General features: G+C 37.0%; 2 protein-coding genes across 3 annotated transcripts in view; one reads left to right on the top strand and one right to left on the bottom strand.

The window, feature by feature from the left end:
- Positions 1 to 13,734, bottom strand: part of LOC138918380 (mitochondrial ornithine transporter 1-like) — a 132,316-nt gene that overhangs the window by 55,343 nt on the left and 63,239 nt on the right. The gene's annotated exons all lie outside the window — the stretch shown is intronic.
- The window catches only part of LOC138918367 (uncharacterized), a 201,741-nt gene that overhangs the window by 134,792 nt on the left and 53,215 nt on the right, over positions 1 to 13,734 (top strand). The window contains exons 40-41 of the mRNA XM_070239620.1: positions 11,145 to 11,201; positions 12,068 to 12,121. Coding sequence (XP_070095721.1) covers positions 11,145 to 11,201; positions 12,068 to 12,121 — 111 coding nt within the window. The remainder of the gene's footprint in view (positions 1 to 11,144; positions 11,202 to 12,067; positions 12,122 to 13,734) is intronic.

Below are 13,734 nucleotides of genomic sequence, written 5' to 3'. Positions count from 1 at the left end.
GCGTAGGTCCTCACCCAGGGTCCAAACTGGCAAACCCCGGGCTACTGAAGTGGAATGTGTGAACTTAACCACTGCACCATCTGGCTGGCCCCCAAATATCTTTTTAAAAATGAACTTGAGAAAAGCAAAAATAATTCTACTAATCCAACTATATCAATAGTCTAAAACTTGAAGTATGACTGGGCTAAACATACCAATTAAAAGACAGAGACTAATTTCTTTGATAACAAAACAAGACCCAACTATATGTTATCTGTAAGACACCAACTTTAAATGTAAAGACCAAGGTAGATTAGAAGTAAAAGAATGGAGAAAAATATGCCATGATAACATAATTAAAAGACAGTGGGAATAGCTATTTTAACTTCAGACATAACAGACTTCAGAGCAAGCAAAATTATTGGGGATTAAGAGGGACATTAAATGATGATAACAGAGTTAATTCTCTAGGAAGACGTAGCAGTTCTAATGTGTATGCACCTGACAACAGAACATCAAAATATGTGAGGCAAAAACTGATAGAACCGCAAAGAGAAATAGACAAAGCCACTATTATAGTTGGAGATTTTAACACTCCTCTATCAGTATTTGATAAATCCAGCAGGCAAAAAGTCAGTAAGGGTATAGTGGTACTGAACATCACCTTCAGTCAATTGGATCTAATTGATACTTACAGAATACTTCATTTAACAAGAGCAGAATACACATTTTTCTCAAGCTCACATGGAAGATTCACCAAGATAGATCACGTACTGGTCCATAACACACATCTTAACAAATTTAAAGAAATAGGGATCATTCAAAGTATGCTGTCAGACCACAGTGGAATTAAATTAGAAGTCAGTAAGAGAAAGATAGCTTGAAAATCACAAAATTCTGGGAGATTAAACAGCACACTTCTCAATAACACATTAGTCAAAGTAGAAGTCTCAAAGAAATTTTAAAATATTTTGAACTAAATGAAAATGAAAAAACAACCAATCAAAACTTGTGGGATGCAGCAAAACCAGTGCTTAGAGGAAAATTTATAGCATTGAATGCATACATTAGAAGAGATGAATACATTAGATTCTAATGCATACGTTAGAATACATTTAATAATATTATTAAAATCAATAATCTAGGCTTCCAATTTAGGAAGCTAGAGAAAGAAGAGCAATATAAACTTTAAAAAAATAGGAGAAAAGAAATAATAAAAATTAGAGCAGAAATCCATGAAATTGAAAGCAAGAAAACAATAGAGAAAATCAACAAAACCAAAAGCTGTTTCTTTGAAAATATCAATAAAACTAATATCTCTCTGGAGAGATAACCAGGAACAAAAGAGAGAAGTTACAAATTACTAATATCAGAAATGAAAGAGGGATTATCATGATTGATCGTATGGACATTAAAGGGATAATACAGGAATAATGTGAACAACTCCATAAGCCCACAAATTTTATAGCTTATATGAAATTGAGGAATTCTTTAAAAGACACTACCAAAACTCACAAGGAGGAATAGATAGTCTGAATAGACCCACGTCTGTTAAAGAAATTAAATCAATAATTGAAAACCTTCCAAAACAGATAATATGCCTAGATGATTTCACTTGTCAATTCCACCAAACACGTAAGGAAGAAGTGATATCAGTTCTCTAAAATCTGTTGCAGAAAATAAAAGAACAGGGAACACTTCCTTATTCATTCTATGAGGCTAGCATTACCCTAATACTAAAATCAGACAAAGAAATTACAAGAAAAGAGAACTACAGACCTGTATCTCTCATGAACATAAACGTAAAAACTTTCAAGAAAATTGAGTCCTACAATGTATATAAACAATTGTGCACTGAGATCAAGTGAGATTTATCCCAAGTAAGCAAGGCTGGCTCAAAATTTGAAAATTAATGTAATCCATCATATCAAAAGGTCAAAGGAGAAAAATGACATCATATCAATTGATGCAGAAAAAGCATATGACAAACTCCAACACTCATTTGTGATAAAAACTCCCAGCAAACTAGGAATAGGGAGGAACTTCCTTACCTTGACGAAAAAACATCTACAAAAGGCCTACAGCTAGGAGGATTGACAGCATATCACGGTGGAGTGAGCTCTTCCCTTAGACTCTCCCCCCCAAGATACTATGAAAAGGACACTCATAAACCAACAGAAGACATTCAATTCATACAACACAATAGATGTCTGAGAGATCTATGTAGCCATACGTCTGAAATTGGAAGTGCTGTACCCCCTGGGGGGTAGCAGAAGGAGGTAAGGGGATTGCCTCTCTCTCCCCAAACAGAAGTGATCTAGGGTGTGGGACTGCGTGCAGCTCTGAAAAGAGAGGGGGGAGGGGGCAGAACTCCATGGGAATGCCTTTGCCCTTGGAGTGTCCTCCCAGCCCATGGGAAAGCTCCACACCAAGGAGGCTAAGCAATAACAAGGACATCTTCACTAAGCTGAGCAGCCCAGGAAGGGAGACAGCGAGTGCAGAAGGAGAGCACCCCAGGATTGCGCACACAAAAGAAAGTGACCCTTCCCCTATCTGTCACTCCAGCTCAGACAGTGGGCCAGAGAAAGGGACTCCCACAAGAGTGCCTGCATACACATGTATAAAGCAGAGGTGGCCAGTGAGCAAATGCAGACAGGCCCTGTCAACATAGCATCTAAAGGACAGGCACAGCTGCCAGGGATTGAGATGGGCTCAGAATACTCAGCTCCTGCCCACCCCTAGTGGCAGCAGGTGGAAGCTACACTATGCAAATCACACAGCTACCTCACCAAATAGGATGAAGAGGTATATTAACACTCTAGACCAGAAGGGAAATGACAAACACCCAGAAATCAATCCTGAAGGCACAGAAATGTACAAGCTAAATGACAGAGAAGCAAAAATGGCTATCATAGAAAAGCTCAACAAATTACAGGAAAACTCAGAAAGATAGCTCAATGAAATCAGGAATAAAATTATTGAACAGAGGGATTTCTTCACAAATCAGATTGAAAGTATAAAAAGAAATCAGAAATGTTGAAGATGTAAAACACAAAGAATGAAAGAAAAATCTGGAGTCCTTAAATAACAGAGCTGATATTATGGAGGACAGAATTAGTAATTTAAAGGACAGAAATATAGAAATGCTTCAGATGGAGGAGAGAGAACTAAGACTGAAAAGAAATGAAAAAGTTCTCCAAGAAATATCTGACTCAATTAGGAAATGCAACATAAGGATTATAGGTATTCCAGAGGGAGAAGAGAAGGAGAAAGGAGCAGAGAGCTTGTTCAAAGGAATAATAGCTAAGAACTTCCCAAACCTGGGGAAGGAGCTGGAATTACAAGTAAAAGGAGCCAATCGGACTCCTAATTACATCAGTGTAAAAAGACCTTCTTCAAGGCATATATCAGTAGAACTGGCAAAAAACAATGACAAAAAAATATATTAAGGGCAGCAAGGCAGAAGATAATAACCTACAAGGGAACCCCTATCAAGCTTTCAGCAGAAACCTTACAGGCTGGGAGAGAGTGGAATGATACATTCAAAATTCTGAAAGACAAAAACTTTCAGCCAAGAATACTCTACCCAGTGAAAATATCCTTCAGATATGATGGAGAAGTCAAAACTTTCCCAGAAACAAAAGCTAAGAGAGTTCATTGCCACAAGAGCCCCTCCCTACAAGAAATGATCAGGAAGGCCCTCATACCTCAAAAAAAGAGAAAAGTTTACAAAGGCTTGAGCAAGGAGATAAATAGGCAGATAAAATCAGAAAATTGCAGGTATCAGAACAGGTTAGTAAATAATTATAACGTTCAAGATAAAGGGAAGGAAAACATCAAAAATAACTATAATCACTTTGTTTTACCCACAAACTCACAACACAAAACGGAATAAAGTGTGACAACAATAACTTAGATGGGGAAGAATAAAGGGATAGAGCTTGCTTAGACTAAAGAAATAAGAGCTATCAGAAAATAGACTGTCTCACTACAAGATCTTTTATACTAACTTCACAGTAACCACTAAACAAAAAATCAGAACAGAGACAGAAATGATAAACAGTGAGAAAACGATCCTAGAGAACCACCAAACTGAATTGCAGGTCTGAATAAATGGGAGAAGAAACAAGGAAAATAAAGAACAACTGGAAAACAAGTGATAAAATGGCAGCATTAAGACCTCATATATCAATAATTGCTCTAAGTGTAAATGGATTGAATTGTCCACTCAAAAGACACAGAGTGGCTGGATGGATTGAAAACCAAGACCCAACAATATGCTGCCTCCGGGAAACACATCTCACTTCTAAAGATAAACACAGGCTCAGAGTGAAGGGATGGAGGATGATACTCCAAGCTAATGGCAAACAAAAGAAAGCAGATGTCGCCATACTTGTATCAAAGTAGACTTTAAGATAAAAAAAGGCAATGAGAGACAAAGAGGGGCAGTATATAATGATAAAAGGGACACTCCACCAATAAGATATAACTCTTGTAAATATATATGCACCTAACATGGGAACACCGAAGTGCATAAAGCAACTATTAACAAACCTAAAAGGAGATATCAACAGCGACACAATAATAGTAGGTGACCTTAACGCTCCACTTACATCAGTGGATAGATCATCCAGAGAGAAAGTCAACAAGGAAGTAGTGGAATTAAATGAAAAACGAGACCAGATGGACTTAATAGGTATATACGGAACACTCCATCCAAAACCAACAAAATACACATTCTTCTCAACTGCACATGGAACATTCTCAAAAATAGACCACATGTTTGAAAACAAGGCAAGCCTCAATAAATTTAAGAAGACCGAAATCATGTCAAGCATCTTTTCTGACCATAGTGCTATGAAACTGGAATTCAACTACAAGAAAAAAGCTGGGAAAGTGACAAATAAGTGGAGACTAAACAACATACTACTGAACAACCAATGGATCATTGAAGAAATTAAAGGAGAAATCAAAAAAATCTAGCAACAAATGAAAATGAAAATACACCAATACCAACTCATATGGGATAAAGCAAAAGCAGTCCTCAGAGGGAAATTCATAGCAATACAGGCCCACCTTAACAAACAAGAAAAATCTCAAATAAGCAATCTTAAACTACACCTAAGAGAATTAGAAAAAGAAGAACAAACAAAGCCCAAAGTCAGCACAATGAGGGAAATAATAAAAAGTAGAGTGGAAATAAATGAAATTGAAATAAACAAAAAAATTACTGTAGAAAGGGTCAATGAAACTAAGAGCTGGTTCTTTAAAAAGATAAACAAAATTGACAAACCCTTAGCCAGACTCACTAAGAAAAAAGAAGACTCAAATGAATAAAATTAGAAATTAAACAGGAGAAATTAACAACGGATACCGCAGAAATACAAAGGGTTATAAGAAAATACTATGAAAAAGTATATGCCAACAAATTGGACAATCTAGAGGAAATGGACAAATTCTTAGGCGTATACAACCTCTCAAAACTGAATCAAGAAGAAATAGATGATCTGAATAGACCAATCACAAGTAAAGAGATTGAAACAGTAATCAAAAACCTCCCCCAAAATAAAAGTCTAGGACCAGGTGGCTTCTCTGGAGAATTCTACCAAACATTCAAAGAAGATTTAATACCTACCCCTCTCAAACTATTCCAAAAAATTGAAGAAGATAGAACACTTCCTAACACATTTTGTAAGGCCAACATCACCCTGATCTCAAAGCCAGAAAAGAACAACACAAAGAAGGAAAATTACAGGGCAATATCGCTGATGGCCATAGATGCAAAAATCCTCAACAAAATATTGGCAGCCCAAATACAGCAATACATTAAAAGGATCATACACCATGATCAAGTGGGATTTATAGCAGGGACACAGGGAGGGTTCAACATCTGCAAATCAAGCAATGTGATGCACCACATTAACAAAATGAGGAATAAAAATCACATGATCATGTCAATAGACATAGAGAAAGCATTTGACAATATCCAACGTCCAATTATGATAAAAACTCGCAATAAAATGAGTATAGAAGGAAAGTGCTTCAACATGATAAAGGCCATATATGACAAACCCACAGCCAACATTATACTCAATGGGGAAAAACTGAAAGCCCTCCCTCTGAGAACAGGAACAAGACAAGGGTGCCCACTCTCACCACTCTTATTCAGCATAGTACTGGAGTTTTTGGCCAGGGCAATTAAGCAAGAAAAAGAAATAAAATGTATCCAAATTGCCAATGAGGAAGTGAAACACTTGCTGTTTGCAGATAATATGATTTTATATATCAAAAACTCTAAAGAATCCATCAGAAAACTGTTAGAAATAATCAACAACTACAGCAAAGTTGCAGGGTACAAAATCAACTTACAAAAATCAGTTGCATTTCTATACTCTAATGATGAACTAACAGAAGGAGAACTCCAGAATACAATCCCATTTGTAACCACAATAAAAAGAATAAATTATGTAGGAATAAATTTAACCAAGGAAAACTGTAAGACATTATTGGAAGAAATTGATGATGTCATAAAGAAGTGGAAAGAGATTCCATGCATATGGATTAGAAAAATAAACATAGTTAAAATGTCCACAGTATCTAACGCAATCTACAGATTCAGTGCAATCCAAATCAGAATCCCAATGATGTTCTTCATGAAAAGAGAACCAAGAATCCCAAAATTCATAATGAGCAAGAAAAGACCCTGAATAACTAAAGCAACCCTGAGAAAAAAGAACAAAGCTGTAGGCATCACAATCCCTGACTTCAAAGCATACTACAAAGCTATAGTAATCAAAACAGCATGGTACTGGTACAAAAACAGACACACAGATCAGTGGAGCAGAATTGAAAGCCCAGAAATAAAACCGCACATCTATGGACAGCTAATCTTTGACAGAGGAGCTAAGAACATACAATGGAGAAAGGAAAGTCTCTTCAATAAATGGTGTTGGGGAAACTGGACAGCCACATGAAAAGAATGAAAGTAGACCCTTATCTTACACCATACACAAAAATTAACTCAAAATGGATTAAAGACTTGAAGGTAAGATGTGAAACATAAAACTCCTAGAAGAAAACATAGGCAGTGCACTCTTTGACATCAGTCTTAGAAGGATCTTTTTGAATACCAGTCTACTTGGGCAAGGGAAACAAAAGAAAAAATAACCAAATGGGACTTCATCAGACTAAAGAGCTTCTGCAAGGCAAAGGAAACCAGGAACAAAATGAAAGGGCAACCCACCAACTGAGAGAAGATATTTATAAATCATGTATGCGACGAGGGTTTAACTCCAAAATATATAAATAACGCCTACAAGTCAACAACAAAAAAACAAACAACCTGATCAAAAAATGGGCAGAGGATATAAACAGACATCTTTCCAAAGAAGATATACAGATGGCCAACAGGCACATAAAGAGATATTCAACATCACTAATCATTAGAGAAATACAAATCAAAACTACAATGAGATATTACCTAACACCTGTAAGAATGGCTATAATTAACAAGACAAAAAATAACAAATGGAAGACAATGTGGAGAAAAGGGAACCCCCATACACTGCTGGTAGGAATGCAAACTGGTCTAGCCACTATGGAAAACAGTATGGAGATTTCTCAAAAAATTAAAAATATATATACCATATGACCCAGCTATCCTGCTACTGGGTATTTATCCAAAGAACTTGAAATCAACAATTCAAAGAGACTTATGCACCCCTATGTTCATTGCAGCATTATTCAAAATAGCCAAATGTGGAAGCAACCCAAGTGCCTGTCAACTGACGATAAAGAAGATGTGGTATATATACATTATATATATATATGTATATATATACATTGTATATATATATGTGTGTGTGTTTGTGTGTATATATATATATACAATGGAATACTACTCGACCATAAAAAAAGACAAAATCATCCCATTTGCAACAATGCGGATAGACCTTGATGGTATTATGTTAAGCAAAATAAGGCAGACAGATAAAGACGAACAGTGTATGATTTCACTCATATGTGGAAGATAAACAAACACATGGACAAAGAAAACAGATTAGTGGTTACCAGAGGGGAAGGAAGTTGGGGGTGGACATAAAGGGCAAAGGGTCACAAATATATGGTGACTGACAAAGAAAAATGTAAAACTGAAATTTCACAATGTTATAAACTATTATGACCTCAATAAAATAAAAATAAAAAAATTTAAAAAGGGATTAGAAAGTTAAAAAAAAATCCACAGGTACCATCATACTTGATGGTGAGAAACTTGATAAGATCAGGTACAAGGCAAGGATATCCCCCTTCACCACTCCTTTTCAACATCATACTGTAAGTCCTAACTAATGCAGTAAGAAGGAAACAAAAGTATGCAGATTGGAACAGAAGAAATAAAACTGTCTTTGTTCACATGTGACATGATTATCTCTGTAGAAAATCGAAAATAATTTACAAAGAACCTTCTGGAATAATAAGAAATTATAGCAGAGTTTCAAGAACAAGGTTAATATACAAAAGTTGATTGCTTTCCTTTATACCAGCAATGAATAATTGGAATTTGAAACAAGCACACCACCATTTACATTAGCACCAAAAAATTGAAATACTTAGGTACAAATCTAACAAAATAATGTATAAAATCTATATGAGGAAAACTACATAACTGATTAATGAAATCAAAGAAGATCTAAATAAATGGGAAGATGTTCCATGTTCATGGATAGGAAGACTCAATATTGTTAAGATGTCAATTCCTTCAACTTGTAGTTGAGTGCAATCTGAATCAAAATCCTGAAAAGTCATTTTTTTCAATATTGACAAACTAATTCTAAAGTTTATGTGAAAAGGCAAAAGACCCAGAATAGCCAACACAATATTGAAGAAGAATAGCAAAGTCAGAGGACTGACAATACCTGACTTAAGTCTTTCTATAAAGCTACAGTAATCAAGGTAGAGTGGTATGGGTGAGAGAATATACAAGTAGATCAAAGGAACAGAATAGAGAGCCCAGAAATAGGCCCACACAAATATAGACATCTTGTCTTTGATAAAGGAGCAAAGGCACTCAATCCAGTGGAGAAAGGATGGTCTTTTCAACAAATGTTGCTGGAAGAACTGGACATCTATGTGCAAGAAAAAAAAAAAATCTAGGCACAGACCTTACACACTTAACAAAACTTAACTCAAAATGGATCACGGACGTAAATATAAAATGCAAAACCATAAAACTCCTAGAAGATAACACAGGAAGAAACCAGATGGCCTTTCATACAGCAATGATTTTATATATAACACCAAAAATAAAATCATGAAAGAAAATACAGACAACTTGGATTTCATTAAAATTTAAAACTTCTGCTCTGTGAAAGACACTATCAAGAGAATGAGAAGACAAGTCAGCCACAGACTAGAAGAAATTATTTGCAAAAGACGTATCTGGTAAAGGGCTTTTATTGAAGGTATACAAAGAACTCTTAAAAATCAACAATCAGAAAACGAAAGTACTCAAAAAATGGACAAAAGATCTGAACAGATACCTCACCAAAGAAGATATACAAATGCCAAATAAGCTTATGAGAAGATGCTCAACATCATATGTCACTCAGGAATTGCAAATTAAGACAAGAAGATACTACTATCCACCTATTAGAATGGTCAAGATCTGAATATTGAAAACACCAAATGCTGTCAAGGATAAGGAGCAACAGGAATTCTCATTCACTGTTGGTGAAAATGCAAAATAGTATAGCCACTTTGGAAGACATTTTGGCAATTTCTTACAAAGCAAAACATAGTCTTATCAGATGATTCAGCAGTTGTGCTCCTAATGAGTTTCAACCCCGAAATGAGTTGAAAAGTTATACCTACACAAAAACCTCCACCCAAATTTGATAGCAGCTTTATTCATAATTGCCAAAAATCGGAAGCAACCAAGACATCACAGAAGAATAGATAACCTGTAATGCCTATATACAATGGAAAATTATTCACCAAGCAATTTAAAAAAAGTAAAAGAATCTATCAAGCCACAAAAGGAAATAGAGGAACCTTAAATCCTTGCATAAGTACTAAGTGAAAGGAGGCAGTCTGCTAAGGCGATATACTTTAGGATTCCAACTATATGACACTGTGGAAAAGGTAAAACTATAGAGACAGTGAAAAGATCAGTGGTTTCTAGGAATTGGAGTGGGGGGCAAAGGGATGAATATGTAGAGTACAGGGGATTTTTAGGGCAGTACAGTTATTCAGTATGATGCTGTTATGATGGATACATGACATTATGCATTTGGAAAAACCAATAGACTTGTTCAACACGAAGAATGAACACCAATGTCAACTATGGATGTTAGTTAACAATAATGTGTAAATACTGATTCATCAGTTATAACAAATATACCAGATGAATGCAAGATATTAGTGATAGGAGAAGCTGTGAGGGAGAAGGGGGGTATATGGAAACTCTCTGTACTTTCTGCTTAATTTTTCTGTAAACCTAAACTTATTTTTTAAAAAAGTCTACTTAAAAAAATGTGCAAGACGAAAAATCATTCAGATCATGTGCTCTACTTCCAATTCATAAAATCTTGAAAACGTAATTTAGGCAGATCCTAATCTAGCTACTTGTTTCTGCCCTACCAAATGGCAACCAGGGATTAGCCCTTGCCATTGAAATTCTCATTGTTCTGGCATTTTCTTTCCATTGTCTTTGTATCATCTCATCAACTTACCTGGATCCACCACCTCATCCCTACACTCTTGTGTCTCCCTCTTTCTCTCTGTGTCTCCCTCTTCCCAAATTTATTCAATGATGACCAGAATGGTAGAGAAAATGGGAAGGAAGGAAGGAAGAACATTTAATCATGATTGCTGCTTCTCCCTTGCTTGCTTCCTTCTGTTTCCAATAAATACACACAGGCACACACACACATGCACACGCACACACACACACACACCCCAAGAGGCTTGCTTACAGGTGCCACTGTGGTAACCCCTTCAGTTCCTGTCACATTCCTTCAAATTTGTCATGTGTGACTTTTTGTGCCTGAAATTCCTGTCAGGAAAGAGGAATGATTTCCTCTTGAAAAAAGGAATCACTTCCTGTTATTATTTCCTTCCTCATTGTCTGGCTTTATTTTTTGCATATTCTTTTTGTTCTTTGACAGAAATAAGAATGCTTTAGTAGCCTTTTCAGAGTCCTCTAGCCAGATCATCAACAATAGGTGAGTTGATTTTCTGTCATCTGAGTGGGAAAACCATTTGGGAGCATTGGTGACAATACAGAATGTCCGTGATAGCCTGTCAGCTTCTATATATAACTTTTTTCTTTTTTGGATCAAGAAGGACCAGGTCAAAAGAGAGAGAACACTTACTATTTGTGTGTTCGTGAACTTTAGGGATTACTAGTGAAAATCCTTAGGGAACTATTAGAGTACCTGTGTATATCTTTCTGCTAGTGTGGGTCAAGGGAGAAAACACTATTTGGAAGCACAAAGGTAGTAGCGGTGGACAGGGAGCAGAGGAGCCCTCAGCAGAAACTAAAAGAGATAATAGACTTGAGATCTGTCCCTTACCCTCCAGAGCTCTGCCACAATGGGAGGCTGGTATCCCAAACCCAAACCAACCATCATACTGGAGGTAGCCCCTGCCTCAGGCCGACAGTTACTTAACCCTATCTGAGGAGAAGGAAAGACATCCATGAAACATGAAGAGTAAGGAGGTGGTGGAGGGACTTGAAATCAGAAAATGAGATGGGATAAGAGGGATTCCTACCTACAAACTATAGCTGAATTTGAAGTAAATGTAATCACAAAAGGCAATTACACATTGGGGTTAAGTTTAGTAGTAAAGAAATGTTTTTAAATCTTGATCCATTAAGGATTCTTTTACAGGCCTAAGAATTTTATTACCATCATATGAAGCCTCAATTCTAGGGAAAGATGAAATATTTTCCAAATAACCAAATTACATGTGAACTTACAGGGTTCAACCATTTTGTAAGTTATAGAGAAATTGTAGCTAATTTGAATGAGAAAAGTGAGTCTATGAAGTCACACGGTGTTTGATCATGTACATTTTAATCCTTTAGTTCTGATTGGAATAAATTGACATCAGTAACCACTGAGGAAGTCTCCAGCAAAAGGTGAGATTATAGATATATCTGTAAAGATACACACACAAAGTGAAGAGAGATTTCTATTTGGAAACAAGGAGAATGATAGCAGGGTGTCAGTGGATAACAATACAGAGTGTCTTTGACACTCTTTTGGAGTCATCTCACGGTAGCATCTGTAGGTAACTCTTTACCTTTTTGGACCCATTTGGATAAAAAAGGAACAAGTTATAAAAGGGATGCTTCTTCCCCTAAGTGTGTTTTGTCACCCTTAATTAGTAGCAGCCAAAACTCTTAAGAAACTATCAGATTGCCCACATGTGAGACTCTACTAGAGTGGACCAAGAGAGCACAGAATCTCATTTGGAGCAAGGAGACAAGGTAGCAGTGGACAGAGAACAGTGGAGCCCTCAGCAGAAAAGAATGGAGCTAATAGAGCCTGGATGTGTCAATGACCCTCCAGAGTTTTGCCACGGTGTGAGGCTAGTGCCCATACTCACTGTCATATTGGAAGGAGCCCCCCGCCCCTACCTTAGCCTGCAGTTGCTTGACCCTGAGGGTCAGAAAAGATATCTATGATGGTGAAAGCAAGAAAGTGATGGAGGGGCTTAAGAATTGGGAATTAAACGTGAGAAGAGGGATGGGTACCTACAAACTGAAGTGGAATTTGAAATAAATTCTACCACAAAAGGCTGTTACACACTAGGATTAGGGTAATTGTAAAGAACTTTGCTTGTATCTTGATGCATTAATTATTTACAGGCTAAAATTTTCATTACTACCTTATATAAAGCCTCATTTCTAATAAAAACTAACATACTAGATTTAGTTATATATACATGAATTTTTTTTTACAAGTGGATCAGAGTTTATTAAGTAGGGGGTGAAGAGGGTGTAGCACAAGTAGAAGTATGCAACACCCGAAGTGAACAGAATCTGAGATTCCTGAAAAAAAATCTGTCGATTACACAATTGGCCACTTGCTCCTCCATTGACACAGGGACTGGTCAGGGCAGATGAGGGAATAAATCCTGTGGCAGGACCAGTGGTTACTCCCAGGCTGGGAATAATCTCCACGGAGCTTTCAAGACCAAGCCAGGCTTGGGCAGAGACTTCATAGCTGATGAAGCTGGATCCAGCAAGGTGGCTGTGAGCGAGAAGCCCTGGGTGGCAATCTGGTTGTATATCATGAGCTGGCAGCACTGGCTCTGATCCCTAGGGAAGCAGTAGAGGTCATGGGTGAGGGCAGCCACCGTGCCCAGGCAGCCTATGGGTACCATTGGGTTCTTGCAGGTCTTGAGAAGGAACTTTTCCTTGAAGCTTTCTGGAGTGCTGTAGACACTGAGGCTAAAGCCCTCAACGACTAGATGCTGCGACAGTTCAAAGGGTGCCTCTGAAGTCATAAGGCTGGGAGCCCTCATGTCCCAGGCAACAGCAGTATGAGAAAACAGGGATGCTGAACTCCATCTCCTCTATATGTGAATTTGTAAAGATCAACCAGTTCATAAGCTGTAAAGTAATTACAGCTATTTGAATTAAAACAAACAAGTCTAAAATTAAAATGTGGTATCTGAATAGGTAACTCTCTAGTCCTTTAACACTGCTCTGAATGAATTAACATCAAAAAGCTATGAGGGGGCCAC

This window comes from Equus caballus, chromosome 17, assembly GCF_041296265.1.
Source record: "Equus caballus isolate H_3958 breed thoroughbred chromosome 17, TB-T2T, whole genome shotgun sequence".
Lineage (NCBI taxonomy): Eukaryota > Metazoa > Chordata > Mammalia > Perissodactyla > Equidae > Equus > Equus caballus.
This window is presented reverse-complemented; position numbering and strand designations above follow the sequence as displayed.